Raw genomic sequence first — 19962 nt, 5'->3', positions numbered from 1 at the left:
CGTGCAGTGAGACAAAGTAATGGTGCATGCAGACAGATAAAGGTTAGTGAAACTATAATTTCCGTGTCTGAGTGAGATCACTGTACAGTTTCCTCTCTTAACATGGAAAAAATGAAAATTTTCTGTTAGTTTTTGTTCTTATCCCTACAAATATATTGGAAAATATGTTACCAGTTGAAAAAGAGTAACAGCCACCATCCCTTTCAGAGACGCAATAATTTATTTGTAACATATATCTGAAATCCTGCTGAAGGAAGTTAAAACAATAGGTGGATTAGGTGAGATTTGGACAGAGAATGTTTTCATAGGAAGTACTCCTGAATCTACAAGTTGTGGTCCAGTGTGCATATATAGCGCTGATGTCACAGCCTCCAACAGTATCTTGGAAAACACATTTTACAAGAAACCAGTTGTATCGTATCAGCTATCGTGATTTATTTCAGGCTTCATCAGTGCTATAGTCAAGGTCATATGAAAAAATTAATTTGTTTTCCAGAGTCAAAAGGGAAATATTTAGAGTTTGGCTTAGTTTCTTGTTGCAGGAACTTGTTCTTCAGTTAGTTACTGTTCAGGAAGTCACTCTGTCACTGCAGCAATGCTAAGCTATTAGACTTGAAAATAACTCCTTCCTCAGTCTAGAACTCAGAACTCATGGATTTTATTGAATCGTTTTAGAGCAGCAACATGAAAATGTCACACATGAAATAGTCTTAAGTTAAATCAAATGGCACATTTGAAAAGGGATCAAAGCAGAAGAACTCACTAACTTTTCTTTTGATTACTTTCTTTTTTTACATGTCATTCTCATAACCTTAATGAATCAATCTGAGCACACCAAGTGTCACATGTATGTTGTACAAAAGCAATATAACCGGCTATTCCCCTGCCTGTGCAAACTGAGTGCTGCCCAACTTCAGTGTTGTCCAGATTATTTCGTCAGCATCAGTATAATATTTAATAGCAATCCCTTGTTTCTTCAGTATCCAGTATCTGGCAGTGCTTGACTTAACTTCAATTTTTTATGGCTGTTTTTTCCATATTTTATCTGTAGATTTTGATGGCCCTATGGTTATCTAAGAATATATTGCTTTACTAAGCAGCATAGTAAAACTGGCTTTAACTGCTGCTTAAACAGCAAATGAAAACATAAGCTGATGTTGCTAATGTCGTCGAAGAGCTACAGCCGCCTTCTTATTTGAGACACTAAATCACACTGTATGGAAAGCGTTATGTAAGTTGGTAGCACTAAGGTGCCTCTCAGCTTTCTCTGTTGTGTAAGACAGCGTATGGACAGTCACAGTACCATCTTTGGACTCGTCCTTAAAACAGATGACTCTATTGAACATAAGGTTGTCTTTAGATTGCTACACTTCCCCACTTTTTTAGTTTTGGCAGAGATAATTTTGTGCAGTGATGTGCATGCAGTGCAGATCCTAGGACCCCAGGAGTGCTTCTCCCTCTTGGACTCATCAGGACGGTGTAAGTGTCTGTGGGTGACCTCGCAGCTCCCCTGCAGGCGGAGCAGGAGCTACTGGAGTCCAGACATCCCCCATGTTGTCATGAGCAAATCTTGCAAGAACTAGAAGCAGAGCCTCACTTCCCTGTGAGGGACATTAGTTTAGTTGTAGAATTATCAAAGATCAAAATTCTTCAGTATAGCCATTGGATCCTGGGAAGCTTTGATTTCCCTCTGAAATTTCTTTTTCAGCCTAAAATAGATTGCCTTAAAAGATGAGGGAAAATTCACTTTGCTTTAAAAGAGTGTTTTAGGGGTTGTTTTGTTTTCTTTTCCTTTCAACGTGGAGCATATGTGTGTGTCATTACATAGTTCCTGTCAATATGGCCCAAAATCATAAAATTCATCCTAGCCAGTTGTATCAATGGCCGTTAACTCTTTTTTCCTCAAAAAACCTTTGTTTTTTTTCTGACAAGATGATTACCAGGGTAATGAATACATCTATTGCTTTCCAATTCATGTGCTGTGCATAAGTACTAATGACAAATGCTATGTTTTTGGGTGGGTAAGGAGCAGACTGTCCATACTTGCATCTCCAACGGGGAGCAGATTAAATCATGTTGGTAGTAGCTTTCTACAAAACTCCAGCATTAATTTATCATAAGGTCAAGTTATCTAGTAGATGATCTATTCTGCAGTATGTAAACACTAGTTGGGAAACCTTGTTCTCCCCTCCCCCAGATTAATTTGTAAGCACAGCTCCACTTCCCTATTTTACTTCCTGCTGGAAATACATACATCAACGTGCTTGGTTGATGTTTAGAAAGTACTGCAAGGTTTGTCTTTCTTCAGATTTCCTCTGAAACTAGAGATTATGGAATTCAGTTGATTTGTGCCTCAGCTGTGTTGCTGATGAATGCAGTATGTCTGTTTAGCTCTAGAAAGCTTTTAACATCAACCCAGTGTGGATGGACAAACCCAAAAAGCGGATACTGGAACCAAAGTGTGTGTATACCTGAGGGCTGGATGTCAGGGAGCAGCTCAGACATATGTAGAAGAGGAAGTAAGTGGTGAATGAGGAGAGGAGCTGGTAGAGGAATCTTGATGTAGTGCGGAGAAATATCATATTGGGCCAGGGATGAAGGATGGGAGATAGTACAAGGGACAAAGAGAAAGGAGTTAAGAAATGCCCTGATACCTCAACATGTCTAAACCTCTGGTTTGTTTCTTTGCAAAACAAAACTCAACAAATATAACCCCCTCCAAAATACCGACAGATATAAATATGCCTGTATACGTATTATGCTTTTCTGGAGCACTGACTGAAGATGATGCTGCCCTCCTGTAGGTGTTGCATGCCTCATCTGCTGAGCCAGCCAACTCCACTCAGTACTGTTAGTGGTAGTTCAAGCAGAGCTCTTGCCTGGCAGAGCACTTACATGAACTAAGCTGCTTCTTTCTTAAGGCCTCACCTATTTTACCAAAAAATCTGTTCAACACTGGCTGACTAATGTAGAGAAAGCGAGCTGTAGTTTAACATGTGTTAACTGGTTTTGGTAAAACCCAAAGATTACTGTATTTTGGCTTACTCATTGGCTTTATGGCTTGCTGCCTTGTTTAATGCACAGAAGTCACATGTTACAACAGCAGAAATCTCACTTAGTTGACTTTTCTTTTTCCCATGTATAGGTGCAGCACTGAAAAGAGCCTAAATGCCCTTCTCTAACATCCCCAGTACAGAAGAGGGAGAAAATAAACCTAGAGTCTGTGTTATCTATGCTTTTATGCCTCATCAGCTCTCCATAGCAATTATAGGGCCCATATTTGTGTCCCAAGGTGCATTAGGATGGCATTTCAGGAACTGAATATACAAAATGACATGCATACAGAGAGTGTCCCATGCTGTTTTCAGGCTGTGTTTAGTTCTAAAACAGCCTTTCAGATCACTTTTAGTCATCCTGGTTAGTCAACACAAACTCCTCAAAAACATGCTTTTCCCACACACTTACCTGTTTGTACACATGATAGCATTTCAGTTTGAACAAACAAGCTTTGTGTGTAGCAGCTCTTTTTTTTTTTTCCTAGCTTTTTCTTTGCTAGCTGTAATTCATAACCTAAAAAATAGAAATCCATTGTGCCATGTGGCTGGAGACAAGGAAATCCAAATACATGAATGCATAAACCAAAATAAATGCTCTCTTTGCTGTGCTTCTGCTTTTCTTCCTTCTTATATGAAAGGATCTTAGGAAATACAGAGGCAATATGGTGCTGGTGTTCAGCAGAATGTTTCCTGTGGTTCTGGCAACAGCTTGATGGCTCAGTTCAATTTCTAGTGACTGCCAAGGCTACACAGAAATGCCAGAGAACAAAAGCACAGACTTGACTGAAATGCCTGTATTACAGAAAATGAAAAAAAAAAAAGAGAAAAAAACAAAACCCACAAAATCCACAACCCCGCTGCAGCTGAAATGAAAAATAAAGAAAAAAAAAGAAAAAAGGATGAATTAACATGTAAGCTGCAACAAATCAGAGAAAAATGAACTTGAGGAAACCTTTCAGGAGCAGAGAGAAGAGCAGAGGAAATAAAGAGCACAGGAGACAGATTTCAGCAATGAAGAAATTAAGCATAACTTCAGTTAAAATCTTTTCCAGAGTCCATAGGATAAATTTACTGCATAGCCCAAATGAATGAAAATAGGATAGACAAAGCCATCTAGACAAAATTTTAAAAGCCCCTTAAAGCCATAAAGCATTCAGTGGAAGTGTAGTGTATTTACTGTCATTTTACAATTACAGGCCACATAAATATATCCCAAATATTAATAGTAATTATAAGCATCTCTGTTTTAGCTAGTCCATATACTTTGAGAACAGAAGTGAAGAGATTGATAATGAAGTAGCATTAGGTTAGTAATCTTTATTTATACATGTAAATCTAAGTGCATTGAGAAGGGATTGAACGCTCTTAAATGAATGGTACTTGAAGTAGATTTTAAAGACTTCAAAAATACAAAATTAAAATCTGTTTCCTTCATATTTCCTGTCTTTTTTGCAGGATGATATAGAAATGAAAGCAGGGCTGTTGAGAACTGATTACCTTTTTATCCCTTTTTCAGTTATCATGACTCCTTGTACTGTGGGGCTCAGTGCTGGGTTTCTGCATCTGCTTCTGTGTAAGAAATGCTAGTGTTTGACTTCATCTATAGTATTTTTATTGCATCAAAATAAGAAAAAAGCACACTAGAACTGTCCTTGTCCGTGTTTTAGAATAACACTCCTCTGAGCTGTGCTGAAGGCTCAAGGGTTCTAGGAGGCAATTGCTCAAACTGGTAATCACACCATTTGCTCAATCTGCTCTTCTCCAGGCTAAAAAAGCACACTTCCTAACACCTTTCCTGGAGGTAATATATTTTTTTTAATTTTATCCAGTTCCTGTTGCTCTTCCATCTGTCAAAATCTTTCCTAGAGCATGATGTATAGACTTGATTGAAATCCTCCAGCTTCAAAAAAAAAGAGCACAGTAGCTCTCCCATGTGTTTGACAAACATGAGGATTGTCCCTCTTCGCAATGTTTTGTGCTGTACTGAGAAATCTTTCATTCTTTGTTTTTTGTGAGGTATACAGTGTTTAAGTGTGGCAGTGTTTACATTTGTCTTATTTGGCAACCATGGTGACTTCTAGAAAAGTTTCCATGACAAAACGAATGTTGCTTGGACTGTAGCTCCATTCAGCATTTGGCCTTTTTTTTGTTGTTTAAATAAAGATCAAAATAGTTGCCAGAATGTCAAAATGTTCACCTATATTATACGTATTATACGTATAGAATTTGTGCACATCTCCATGCATATACTTATGCTTTAATTACTTAGTTTCTGTGCATCTCACTGACCGAGAAAGGTTTTTTTAAGGAATCCTCTTCATTCTACAGATGTCTAAAGGGTTTTTAAACAGCCCACTTAAGTTATTCAAGGAGACTCATGTAATGGCAAAATAAATTTGGCGTTCTCCTCTTTTCACTAGCACTCGCCACACCGCTCGTTTTCAATCCATTCTTCCAAAAAGATATACACAGCAGTGTGTGCAGTCATGGTACATAAATGGCAAGACTGATAGTCACCGATTAATTATTACTCAGTTGCTTCCGTCTCAAAAACGTGATTTCCCTGTTAAGAATGAGCTCCCGTGCAGACTGCTCGGAAGGCATACGGGCTGCGTACAGAACCTCCGTGGGTGAGCAGGGTTTCGCCACAAACTTGTTACGAACTTTTTAATTTTCTGCACATGAAACGTCGGTCTGTGACCTTATCTGCAACAGCATTATCACGTTAAAACAGAAACAAGCATTAGAAAAGGGTGTGCCTGCCTTGCGATGAATACTGCTCTCAAGTCTGAGAGAAACTCAAACAGAAATCATTTCCTCTTAATACACTTGATCTCACTCACTCTGATAGGAAAAGAAAAGCAGTCAAAGTCTTGAACTTTTCAGACTTTTTTTCTCTTAGTTTCTTTGAGTGAAAGTATTTCTTATGGAGCTAAATGCTGTTCATTAAGCAGAATATTTCAAACTTTGCTGCTTTTAAAGCTGGTTCAAAAAAAAAAAAAGAATAGCTCACTCGAGGACGTGGCTCTCTGCCACGTAAAAAGTCCCACCAGGTTTATATAACTTATGGTGAGTCTCAAGCCCTTCAATTTTTGACTGAAATAAGAGAAAGCTAAATTCCTAACTCCTTAATGTCAGAAGCTGTATTCTGCAGCTTGGTTTAATGTGAAATGTTGCTGCTTGGTTTTGCAGATTCGAAACGTGGCAGCCAATCTCTGTGTGGACAGTAAACATGGAGCCACAGGGACTGAGCTGAGGCTAGACATTTGTGTGAAGGATGGCTCAGAACGGACATGGTCACATGAACAGGTATTTTAACAATGAAAAGAGAAAAGCGGTGTAAAATTGTTGCTTCTCTTTTCAAATTTCTGAACCCTTCCCTGAGATTTCCTCTTTTTCTTAAGGCTAACAAGATGTAGAAGTTATTTTTGAACTACTGCTGACCTTAATAGCTTTTGCAAAGTAATCTGTAACATAACCTCAGAAATTCCAGCTGTTGCCTATGCTGTATACTCTCTTTAATTTCCAAAAGGAATTGTGAAACTCAGAGAAGTTTTGGGTGCCCCATTTTCCCCTACTTTGTTATGAAAACATATTGTTTTCAGTTCTGTTATTCCCAAAAGTATTTTAAAAATACTACCTATGCATGTAAAGCTCTTAATAGTTGTCTCCTTTTATCCTTTCATTTCAATAAGTTCATAAGTGACTATGAGGGCTCAAAAATAGAGGCCTGATAAAGGACTGAAATCAACAGGTGAGAAGGATGATCCGAGTGGTTGTATTTTAATGCATATGCAGGATAAATACAAGTGAGATAAACAAGGTGAAAGCCAGAAGGAAAGGATTTCACCAAGACAAGGGATGATAAAGGCTCAAACAAAGCTTTTACCTAAGTCAATTTGTTAGAAAACTGTTAGCTCTCAGGAATATGGAAGGAAAGAGCTCTGGTTTGTACTCACCGTGGTTGTGAATGCCGTAGGAAAGAGACTGTGACTCCCAGGCTGTGGGTCTGACCAACATGTGGCAAAGACGTGCACGAGGAAAAAGCCCAACCTAACCGTTTATTAGCCGTCTTGGTGAATGTGCCTTGCACAGGGCAAGACTCCAGATTGGAAGAAATTCACAATGCTGAGGAGAAAAATCAACCTGTCATGCATGGCACATAAAGAGCTTTAAAGCTAAGGAGACAGGAGTGCTGAGGGATATTTGAAGGGTTAAGGTCAGGAAACCATTCTCTGAGGATACTGGGAAATGCAGGGGGAGGTGTGCAAGTGAATGACACTAAGAAGCTAACGGGTGGTCACACTTTAGATTAGTGCCTCCACAGGAAAAAGAAAGTTGCTCAAAGAAAGCTTCTTCATATAGCTAACTAAGGTACAACACAGGACAGGATGCTGAGATTAGATCAACATAATCAAGTTTTGTTTATGAAAGATATCCGGTAATTCAAGCAATTAATTCAAGGAAGTCATATGGTCCAGACTTGGTCATCACAGTGGTGTCTCTGGCTTTAAAAATCTACAAACCCAAAGAGATGCAAACTCTCATCATAAAGGAGGGAATCCTGAGAATGACAGAGATGAGGAAAGAGAAAGGAGGCAAGAAATTAGGATGAAAGAAGAAAGAAGAAAATTTTTAGGAGGGAAAACAAAGAGAAAAAAGGAGGCTCAAAATATCCATTGAAGAAATAAGTTCTTATGAGGAAGGGGAAGGGGTAAAAAGGGAGGGGCATTTTAGGAAGGAATCTGTGGTTTAGTGTATTCCAGTATATTAATGTTTGGAAAAAGATTCGATGCAAAGGTCTCGTTCTATACGAATGACAAAAAGGGTTAAAGGCAGCTTAACCAAGCAGCTCCTCAGCGAGGAGAATCAGCGCTCCGATGCTTTCTAAACTGCTTGAGCTGGGCTTCACAGACGACATGAATTATTTCTGCCTAGCTGACGTGGAACGGCACGTACGTTCCCGCCGCAGAAGATTGTTCAAAACCCTGCAAGGGAACACTTCTCTGAACAGAGCAGTACCCTTGCACTGGGAAACGACTGCCAGAACCCAGGCCAAGCCACTTAATTCAATTTACTGAACAGCTCGGTGCCTTGCCTGGGCTGCTGCAGAGGGACGGGGGTGCTGGGGGCCTCGCAGGCTCGCACAGCTGCTTGCCCACTGCTGTACCCGTTTCTCTGCTCTGCAGTAGAGTCGCTGTTTCAAGCGTGTAGTTGGGAGAACACGCGGCAGAGGGCAGCTCCGCACAAGCTGAGGGCACGCGGGCGGCAAAGGCAGGTTAGTGAGTTGGCAGCTCCGGGAGCTTTTCAGTCGTGAGAACTAGAAAAACCGGAGCTTTTCAACTTACGAAAGAGGTGGGAGAAAATTAATTGTTTTAAAAATCCCCATGCATACGTACTTCACAGTACTTAACCCTCCAAACAGTTTTGTTTTGCTAAAATGAAATGGAGTTTGATTCTGTTTTGGTATTTTTGTCACCAGAGCTTACACTGCATTCGAAAATTATTCTTTCCACTGATAGGAACAGAGTTATTATTATCCACCTGTCCATGTAAATTCTTGAAACCACGTGAGAAATACTGAAGAATCTTTAAAAGAAACCCAGGTTAGCCTAATATTATTTCATTTTCTCCAAAAAAAAGGGGGGAACTTTATTTTCCAAACCTACAGAATAAAAGTTTTAGAGGCAAGATGACTTTGTATAAGGATCTGATACAATGTCCATCACTGCACTGCTGAGCAACTTAACTTGCATCGTCTTAGTAGTTTTAATATACTTTTGGTTTCTGGATTAGTTTAGAGACAGAATGGAAATTAATTTACTTACGTGTTGAGAGTCCTGATATGAGATACGTTCATCTGGCTGATAGATTTGAATGGTGAGTTTGGGCAGGGTAGGAATTTTAAAGATGCCAGTGGAGACAAAAGGGAAGAATTACAGAATCTCAGAAACTCAAAGATGAAACAAACTAGTTGTTAGGTCTAGCTGAAACTCGGAATTTCTATTCCATAGAAAATTACAGTATGTGAAAAACGTGAAAATATTTCATCCCGAGGAGAATTTTTAGTTTTCCTGTAGAAAAGAAGTTCAGAAAATGTTTACTATCAGAAGGTCGAAACATTTTCATTGCGGGTTTTGGGGTTGTTGGTTATTTTTTTCAAGGAACAAGATAGCATCCTTTTCTCTCTGAAGTTTCACTAGGTCCCCAGTATGTGCTGTGCTGGGATCTTGTTTTTCCAAGCTCCGGCCATAGCAGGGCACCGCCATGTCCTGTAGCTACTGAACCCATGGGCCAAAACCTTAAGTTCCAACCTGGAAAGCAAAATCTGCCTGTATGCTGGTGACAGTTGATCACAGTTAATAAATGTGGTTTAGGCTGATGTATTTTGATAAAAGTTATGCTAGCTCTCCTTACTCAATCCCAAAGGGTGCCAGGACAGGAGCATTACCTGCAGTATGCTGTAGAACCACAGTCTAATGAAATATCTTCCAAGGAAAAAGTATGTGATCTTCTACTTGCACCACAGTAAACCATGAAAATTATCTTTGTTAAAGTATGCTTGAGAAGAACTGCAAAATACTTGACCCTCAGATAGCTCCTCTTTATCGCTTGTATCTTCTTGAATTTGTTGCTTAGTTAATTTCTGTTTATGCTGGTAGAAAATAGCACAGTTAGTGAAATTCTTGAGCATTTTAGTATTATTTTATAAATTGTGTGGATTGACATTAAGCTGGTCTTGTGACTTCCACTAAAAAACTTACAGGGAATTCTGTGGGAAGATATAGTGGCTGGATATAAACAGTGTAGCAGGTGTTAGTGCTGACCCGAGCACTAGACAGCAATACAATCCTTTGTACCACTTTATTGTGTCATGTTACTAGGGCAGAAAATAAATGCTGAAACTCTAAGTAGCTGAGCTGGATAGTGCAGCTTAGCAGCCTGCTGCAGATTGAAGACAACCTTCCACCCAAAGATTTTAAAAGCACATACTTTTAAAGCAGACAAAAGGTTGCTGAGCCGGTTTTGCAATTTCTGATGAACAGGAGAAGAACTGAGGATGAATATTGGTGTGGCTTCTGGAAACTTTCCCACAATTAAAAGTAAGAGAAAAAAAAATGGGGTGGGGGGCAGGAAGATATCACAGCTCAATCTTCTTTCCAAGTCTGTCTTGCAAGGGCTAAATTCTGACTCTAGAGAAAGCTAAGGCTCTGCTGCACTGTTCAAACAGCAGCAAAGTAAAATGACAGGCTTCTACATTGTCCTCTCAAGTCCCTCAACTTGATCAGGGAGTAAGTGGACATGTATCATCTCTAACGCAGCCCAGCAAGTAACCATGCAACCTGGCCAGCTCTTCTTCTTTACTTGGAAATATAATTCAAGCCAGAGTCTAGTTGTGAAATGTGTTTTTCCTCTTAGTACAGGGCATATATTGTCTGCTTAAATCTAATGCTGTAGACTAAGCACAACACTAGCTGACAAATCCCAGCCGGATAGCTAGTAACTGAACAATGTTGTCAAGCTGGAAAGTATTAATGGTATCAAAAAGGTCTTTGTCCTATAGACAGTTCCAAACCAATAGCTGTTTCAAGTAATCATTTTTCAGGCCCAGTGCCAGTTGCAAATTAAGCTCTTTTTAAAAAATGAGGCAGCTGGAAAGCTATATTTCTCCAAGTTTGTGTGGGACAAGGCTAGGCTTCATCAAAAGCTAAAACATGAAGGTCAAGGGGTTGCTTGGTTGCAAATGCAGAGGATGAGGCCTTGTGGCTCCGCGCTGTGATATTAGAGAAGATGGAGGTGGAGGAGTGAGTGTCTGTTGAGCAAGAAAGATAGAGTCTTGGACTCAGCTGAGCAGAGTGAATAGCAGCCCTGGAGATTACAAGTGAAAGAAATAGCCTGCTATTTTTTTAATGTGTTTGGAAACTTATGTGCAGCATCGTTTCAAATCAACGAACAGACAGCAGTGAATGAAGGAGTGCACAGGGGTTCATCCTTTTCTCAGTCTCGTAAAATCAGAGTCGGGAGGCTCCTTACAGCTTTTGCTCAAAGGAGTGAAAACATATGAAGTGAGAGGCAGGTGACAAAGTGGAGCATTATGTGCTTAGGACTACAACTAATAACATCTAATATTGCTACAAGTTATACAGGGGAAAGATGATTATCTTATTGGTCAGATTTAGTGGTAAACTAGGCAGAATTTATTGTCTAACGGAGGCTGTCACAGAATGATGAGATTGGAAGGACCATAAGGCCTTTGAAGTTTGTCTCTAAGATTTTAATATTAGTTGGGGTGTAGAGGAGTATCACCCTTTCCCCAATCTTTTATTTTCTCTTCTCCTTAGTCTTAAAACTGAGTTTTTGTCCCAGTAAGATTAACTTTGACCCAGAGAGAAGACGAACTTGTTGCTTTAAAAACAAGATACTGTTTTACAAAACAGCAGGTTAAGAAGGAGGAAGAAAAATCTGTGCTAGTCTGAAGACTGAGATCTAGTTAGACAGACTCCTCTTCTCTGTTTTCCTATGGAAAGGAATAAAAAATCTTATCTGTTATCAAGTCAGGTTTCTTTCACAGAACACAGCCCTAGTGGTCGAGAAAAAACATGCAGGAGTGGAAACAGCGGAGGGACACACTGGATCATTATGATCTGGTTTAAAAGTTGAGCTCTTTTAGGTGTACTGATGGATTCAGTGCAGTGGTAGTCCTCGAGCCAAGGTCCAGTGAGCAGCAAGAATGGCCCCTCAGCTCACCAGTCATGCACAGAGTGAAGGATTTAGAGAGATACCCTGGGAAGGACTAGAAAGTGTCCCACAAGAGGATCTCTCTCTTGCAAAGTAGGCATGAGAGTGAGAACATCATAGAACCACACCACTAGAAAGTTCAGATACCCAGATTTCTCCAGATATTTGTTGTTCACTATTTTGAGCCCTAGGTTTATTACTTGATGTGCAGAATAGCAAAGGGTAAGAGAAAGGAAATGGCTTTTCCTATTCCTTCCCTGAAAGGGAAATCATCTTGGCTTTTCTTTTTCTAAAGAAACAGCATTGCTGCTTTTTGATGTATCAAATCTTACTTTTCACTTTACTTGTGATATCATAAAGTATCTTTGCAGAGAGTCCATGATGCTGCTTCTGTGAAGCACAAAGAAAAGTGGAGGAAGACTTAGCCTTTTAAAAATCAGGAATTGGTTTGAAAATGAAGTTAAAGCTGTCCACTGCCTTTTACTGCAGATGAGTGTAAAATGCCTTCTGGAGGGAAGAAGGAATAAGCAGGACATAGGGGTGGACCAGGAAAATGCAGCCTAGAAAACCTATTATATAGAAGTAAATAGGGAATGACAGCAGCTAACAGAGTGTGCAAGAGTTTATGATGAGACACAACACAAAAGACAAATGTTTGTACATATATTTATATATGCTATACCTGCAGGCCAAGAGAAACAGTGATCTTTCTCAAATGCTGCATTTGAAGGGTGGTACAGTACTGAGGATGCATCATTTTAAGAGATATATTTTATTTTATTTTATATTTTATCTATATTTTAGGAAGATCACAAAAAGAAGACAGCTATCAGAACGAAAGGGTTAAAATCTGAGAGCCATAACAGAAGTACTCAGAATCAGACCCACATCACATTGAGCTCAACAGTTTTATTTTGGATTTGTATATATTGGCTCTATCAGGAAATGTGCACATTGCTGAGAGCAGGGTAATATATAAACACAAAGCTACCTTTCAGTGAGATAGCTGAGGTGCTGGACGCAGTCGAAACACAGTGTGTGGAGCTTCTTTTCGGGATAATGAGCTTGCATGGAGTTCCACATGACCTGTCATAGCTAAACAGTTTCCAGTTTGCTCATTTAAAGAGAGCTTGGCTCCCTTGATGTTATGCTTCAGTTTGTACAGAGCAAAATCAAAAGTCACTCAGAAAGCCAAAGAATAGCACTGACACAAAGAAAGAAAAAAAAGAAAAACCCTCACAGCTCTCAGCAGAGCTTCTAGGTAGCAATTTATAAGCTGCAACCTGTTTTCTGCACTGATTGGTCGATAGGAAAGGAAAATACATGCTGCATCTTTAAGTTTGGTGCTGTCAGACCTGTCATTTTCATCTTACGATTGAAAGACTACGGTGTCACAGCATAATTTCAGACAGCTGGTGTCTGATTGAGAAGGATTCTTCTATTAACTGGAAGCCTCCAGGAAGAAAAGGGGCTTTAACAAGCTGCATGTAGATCACAGGCTTCACAATAAAAAGATTATGATCATTTAGTGTGTGTCATTTTGGAAAAGAGAGAGCAGAAAGAGGGCATGCTAATAGTGTGCCATATAACAGAGGAAGCTGTTGATTAAACATGGAAAAAATGCTGTCCTGGAAAGCTCTCTCTAGGTAATTTCTTGAGACCCAAATGAAAGTTGGAGGAATGTCACTAGCATGAGGCTAAGACGGAGGCTTTTTGGATGCCAGGTAGTCAGAATTCTAGGATATGTGAATGCTTCTTTAACTGTGGTAATTTAAGGTTTTAATTCTACAGCATATTCCCTCTCCTCTTCCTGTGTCACCAGAGATTTTTTTTCCCTGCCATAAACTGATGATTGTACCTTCTTGGCATATATTCCACATTACCAGTGATGCATTTCTTTAATTAAGGCAGTTGGAATCACCGAATCATGTACATGTAATATCTCATTTAATCAACAGCTATGATGTACAGAGTAGGGCAACACGCATCAAGCTATGTGTATGTCTGTAAATGTTTGTTATTACTAATATACAATTATCTCGCCTGATTGTTTTCCTAGCTCTTCACCTTCGGCTGGAGAGAGGACATCCGCCCTGGGGAACCGCTTCACACCAGGAAGTTCTGCTTCGATGCCATTTCGCACAGTAGCCCTGTCACACTGTATGACTGTCACGGGATGAAGGGAAACCAGCACTGGAGCTATAGGAAGGTTGGAGTCACTCTGAGTCATTTCCAGAAATTCAGACTATCCTGAGCCTATGTTCAATTTAGTTTGTGTTTTCTCGTTAGAGAAGTTTTGTTTTAATCCACTCTGTCCTACTCCAATTTAGTTTTGTGATAATCTCTAATGTTCCTTCTGAACATCCAGCTATGTAGATCAAAGTTAGATGAATATGGATCTGATCCAGCACGGAGGGTGTCTGTGCTGGATCTATTCCCTGAAAGATGTTTTACCATTCTGGCACTTCAAGCCATGTGTGTCATTTTAACAGAAGCACTATTGGAAGTATTTTCATCCAATGTGACAGCAGCAAGAAATGCTGCTCATGAGTCAAATATTATTATTTTACTACATTTTAAAGATTAAAAGTGGTAGAAAAATCTCTCTAAAAAACCCCCAAACCAGCAATAAAAACACTGCTGAAAGTCCTCAGAAGGTGGGAGTTTATAAATTAAAGATAAGCACTACTCTGCTAAGACACTAAAGTAAGACGCTACACTACGTTGATCTGCTAACTTTCAGCCTTTTTTATAAATCACTGAAAATATGAAGTTAAGCCAAAAACTGTCAGAGCCTCATGTAGGGCAAACAAGTCCTGGTAAAATTAGCAAGATTGGGGAAAAAAAATAAAGTTAACCAGTGAGTCTTCTCAATTAACCGTTCCACTAATAAACTCTGTATTACATAAATACTGTAGAAAGGCATAGGCTAGTAACTGCTCATTCAAACAAAGTGTCACATAAAATCATTTAAAACTAGAAAGCACTGCTGAGGTTTATGTGGCAAAGTCACAGTTTTAAATGATACATGGTAGCAAGCTAATTTATAATCATTAAAAGTAGTTTTGCCCCTGACACTTTTTTTCAATGCCTGGTTACTAGCCTGTGCCTTTTTACAGTATTTATGTTGCAGTTGGAGATGCACTACAAGATTTTCCAGAAATGTAATCCCTTTGAAGCTGAAGTATTACCTGTAATACTGCTAGAACGTGTGGGGCAGATATTTATAGGACATAAATTGTCGTGGCTCTGTTGCTGCATATCTGGCTTTATAATGCCAAAATAATACTTTCTTGCTTCAGAACCCTTCCAATTTATCTTTGTGCCTACCCAAGCTGCAAGAAAGGAGCTTTCATACCTTTAGCACTTCATTGGTGCCTAATGTAGCAGATTCATATGACGAAATGCAGATCTTGCACTGCCATCTGTATGGCTCATCACCTTTGATGTGGACAGAACACAGCAGACAGCCAAAGAAATACTGACATTTGAAAAAAATACACAGTGTGAGTTCTATTAAATCCTCTGCACAGCTTCATTTTTCATTACCCAGTAGGCTTAGCGGGCTCGTATAAAAATTCTCAGTGCAAGGTAAGTGATTATGTCTTGGTAAGAAACCCCTCAAATTTTTTTTAAGATGGAAGTGCTGACACAGTCCTAACTGTAATATAAGCCTGACAGCAACCTGATTAGTTTGCATGAGCACTTACTGTTTGGCTATAAAACTTCAAACTAAGAAGGTGTATTGAAATAATAAAATTATTAATACCTTTTCTTTTTCTTTAGGGTTAGTTATGCTTTGCCTACACATAAAGTAGTTTTTGATTGTTTCATCTACTTCATTTCCTCAGATACAGGGCAAGTTTGCATTAGAGATAATTGGTGGTACAGCTATGCCAACAAAATCCTCATAGTGCAATCCTCATCTAATTTTGAGAGCATCTTACCAACAGGATTTATACTGTTTTCCAAACAAAAGTAAATTATATAAACAAAAGGATACTTCGGTTGGTTTAACTGCCTCTATACTAGAGCCCTTTCTAGCATGGTATGCCACTAAAATTGCACCCTAAATAAAGAGTAACAGTCTGTGGCTAAGCAAAAAATGTCTCTTTATTAAAAAAAAAAGAAAAAAAAAAAAAAAAAAGAGAGAGAGGCAGGTCAGCAACTCTATTTTCTTCCCTATTTATAGAAGCCATAGCATCCTAATCACATATCCATCTCACCAATAGTTTTCTTGATGTTTTATGAATTTTTTTTTGTTTGTCAGTAATCTTACAAGATACTTAATATTAAGCAGTTTTTACCCTACTGTCATAACATTCCTATAAAACTAGAAGACGAGAGCTTCTCATTCTTTTATGGATCAGTCTCTTATCATGAACATTTGCATTCTTAAGCTACTAGTAAAATGGAATTAGGCCTATGAACTGATTACAAAGTGTTGCAAATACATTTTTGTGTTGCAAATACATTTTTAAGTCAGACGCTGCTTTAAAGTTCCATATTTTTATAATATATAAACACTGTATCATGTATTTTGATACTGGAAAATACAACTTTTTAAAATATTTTACTGGCAAGTAAAATACAATAATGTTTTATTCTGGGTGAGAAGGACTCTTCTGAAAAAAATTTCCAGCTCATCCTCACTTCCTGCACTTTGTTTCTCATTGGAGTGCAGTCTCAGAGCATGTAAACTGAATTCTTTTCAAATGAACTAAACCAAAATAATTTCTTCCATTGCTAATAAACATGCAGACTCAGCACCAGACTTAGTCCAAAGCTGTGGACATCAGGTTGCCAGTGCTAGCTGTTTCATTCAACACATGCGCTTTTATTGTGCCACACTATTTGCTGATACAGATAGAGCAAGTGTGTCTGCTCATAGAACAGCGGGTTTCTTCATACTCCCTGACAGCTTCAGGGACAAACTGTAAGACTAAGTTCACTCTTGACACAGTAGGTTCATAGATTATTTCCTCAGACAACCGAAGACGTGTCATTGTAATAGTGGCTTTTATCATATGGGCATCTGTCCTGCAGAAACTGCGCTGGGGCTACCAACTAATTTCAGATAAACTACTGCAGCCACTAGCTGATAATGACTTCCAGTTGCTACTGACCTTGGCCATAGTTACAGCAGTGACCTAACAGAAATGAAAGGCTCAGTGCCTCATTACCAACCCCCTGAACTGTCGAGGCCCATTATCGTATGGAGAAGTTTCTCCTTCTACAAATAATATAACAAATTCCCTTCACATAGAAGAAAAAAATCACTTTGCTGTTTTCAGATGTTATGAAAGTCTCTGAAAAATTTCTTGTGGCTTTTTAATATTGATATAAAGAGGAATTTCTGTATTTCTCTTGGAAAGATCTTCTCTGGCATGCATACAACTGCTACAGGCTCAAAGTCCTAAGCCTGCTTCCACTGAATTCTGTGAGAACGGCAGGCTTTGACCTTAGCTCAGTGTAAGCTTGAGATGATAAATTAATATGCCTTTATATATAGCTAAGTCATCCAGAAGTTTTTCCGGAGTGATAATTCTGTCCCTCTTCTAAAAAGACGCTTGTGTCTCCTAAGAGCTCTGCTTTCTGAAAGAAAGCTCCAACAGTGCTTCATTCAAAAATCCCATCCCCTGGATATTTCTGGGAGAACAAAGAACGCCAGCTTTCTTTGGAAAGGCTGGAGCAATTTCCTTTCCTCTTACACCAGTCACCATACTAAAGCTCCTAGTGTTCCAACCCCAGCTTCCTATTAGCAAAAATACTTGAGCCTGGCTGAGCCTCATCCCCATCTGTGATAGAAAGAAATGCAGCAGATATTTCCTTCCAAGGCCCCACCGCACAGCGGGCAGCTGTGGCACAATCACTGCAAGCGCCTGATTTGGGCAGTGCCCCTCAGTCTCTCACAGAGGGTCAGGGAGAGGCAGCTGGATGCCAAAAGGGCTGCATACCTTTTCTTCATGACACTTGTTGGATGGTTTGAAGTTCTTGCTGGATCACATCCTATTAAGGACATGACAGCCCTTTGTGCAAGGTACAGTTAGCCCGTCCTTGCAAGTTTAAATCTCCTATCTGCTCACCTCATAGAACAAAGAGGCAAAATTCAGAGCTTGAAGCAAAAGCCTGCACCCTCCTGATCCCCCAAAAGCCCATAGGCTTGGTTTCGTCTTACCATCCATGATGGCATCCCTCAGACTTTCCTTTCTGTGTATATCTTGAACTGCTGACCTGGGGAAGAACAGATATTGGAGGTGAGAACCAGTGTTTGTGAAGGCAGAGGTAACACCATCACCCATGGCCAGAGCACCATGATATGCTTTTGATATTTCTTGCTGTTGCATATACTAAAAAGTTTTAAAGGGTTGTTATAAATTACCAGTGTTTTACACTCCCAAAATCAATCAATTTCATCTTTTTCAAGATAAAAAGGGAAAAAAAATCCAAGCTTTTTTTTCAAAAGTGTTTTTAAAATGCTACTGTGTGTTGTTGGATTATTAAGTTATATTTAGAGTTGTCTTCATGCTTCTTTTCTGAATGTGGGTATTTTTAGCTAAAGAGGAGTTTCTGTACCATTGTTTCTCAGAGTTTCTAATTAATCATGATTTGGCAAGTGGCATTCTTTCCCCTCTCACGAACTGTGGTTGGGCAAGCAAGCGCATCCTGGATTAGTGTTAAAATACTGGCAGGGCATGTTTGTCACGGGGCTGGGGGGGGAAGCCTGAGTGTGCTTACTGAAAGTAATCTGAAATGTTATTTCAACAGATACAGTAAATGTGTTGCATAGTCCCTGGAAACTTTCAAACCACTAATCACTCCCACATCTGTCTCCCTCAGCCACTTGCCTACATGAACTAAATACACTGAAACTATCAAATCCACAAATACCAGTCGTCCATCTGTGTAGTTTCTGCTTCACCAAAGATTCACAGTTGGACTATTTACAATGCATTCCAATTTTGTGATATACAATTAATAAAACTAATAATAATAAATATCCTTTCATAAAGCAACTTAATAAATACTGATCCTCGCGGCGTCTCCAAGTGGTCTTGTGATTTATTTCTTATGAGTGGAATAGAGCATTTCAGTGGCTTGTCTTACCAAGGTCATAGACAAAGTCTGTATTTTATGAGGTGGGAACTGAGATCGCCAGTGTTATATCTGACCGTCCATTAAAACACATCAGTTAATATTCATTTTTAACATCTCTATCAAGTTGATGTATATCCCTTTTCCAAACTGTTGCAGATCCTCCTGCTCAGAAACACAGTAGAAAATGTCAAAAATCAAATCCAAACAACTAGAACAAAAAAACACTTTGCAGGTTCTGACATTTAAATGGGGAATTAACATGGTATGCAAAGATTGTTAGAAGACATCTTCTGTTTTTTCATTATATGGTTGTTAGCTAAAGACCAAAATATGTCTTCCCACTTGCTTGAATCGCCAATTTTATGGGGGATAATAATCCAGGAACAATCATTCCATTCTTTGCAGCTCCTTAATAATATCTGTTTATTATACAAGGTTAGCACACAGACAATACAAAATCATTTCAACTAATGCTGTGTTAATCCATGTTCTGTAAAATGAGAATGCTTCCAATTACTTGGTATTTACTACCTAATTCTATTTCTTTCTCATTCCTATAGGACAAAACTTTGTTCCATCCGGTGAGCAACAGCTGCATCGATTGCAACCCAGCAGAGAAGAAGATTTTCATGAACAGATGTGATCCTTTATCTGAAACTCAACAGTGGATGTTTGAACATATTAACATGACTGTTTTAGAAAAATTTAACAGCAAAGCCAGTTCCTAGAAAAAAAAAAACAAAACGAAAAAGCCAGTTACGTACAGACTGTAGACTACATTTTTGCCAGCATCTGGGTCAAAGGAGTCAGGAATTAAATTTCCTAGATCCAGGAAATCTGTTCTGAGGATTAAGAAAATGCCACAGCAAAGGCCAACAGGCTGTCCTTGTGGATGTACAGTATCTGAAGAACTTGGCTGAGAGCCTCACCAGATGCTGCTGAGAACTTCAGGCTGAAAATTCCCTTGCTGGTCGAGGGAAAACTTTGTTTAAAAACTGTTTAAAAGTACTCCAAGTTAATAAAGTGAAACAAAACTCTAGAGTTTCTCAGGTCAAATCCTGCTGTAGTG

At 39.1% G+C, this 19962-nt stretch overlaps 1 protein-coding gene across 1 annotated transcript in view; it reads left to right on the top strand.

Moving 5' to 3' along the window:
- The window catches only part of GALNTL6 (polypeptide N-acetylgalactosaminyltransferase like 6), a 489464-nt gene extending 469843 nt beyond the window's left edge, over window positions 1–19621 (top strand). The window contains exons 10-12 of the mRNA XM_062574689.1: window positions 6249–6365; window positions 13855–14004; window positions 19454–19621. Coding sequence (XP_062430673.1) covers window positions 6249–6365; window positions 13855–14004; window positions 19454–19621 — 435 coding nt within the window. The remainder of the gene's footprint in view (window positions 1–6248; window positions 6366–13854; window positions 14005–19453) is intronic.
- Window positions 19622–19962: the final 341 nt, after the last annotated feature.

This window comes from Rhea pennata, chromosome 4 (genome assembly GCF_028389875.1).
Source record: "Rhea pennata isolate bPtePen1 chromosome 4, bPtePen1.pri, whole genome shotgun sequence".
Classification (NCBI taxonomy): domain Eukaryota; kingdom Metazoa; phylum Chordata; class Aves; order Rheiformes; family Rheidae; genus Rhea; species Rhea pennata.
This window is presented reverse-complemented; position numbering and strand designations above follow the sequence as displayed.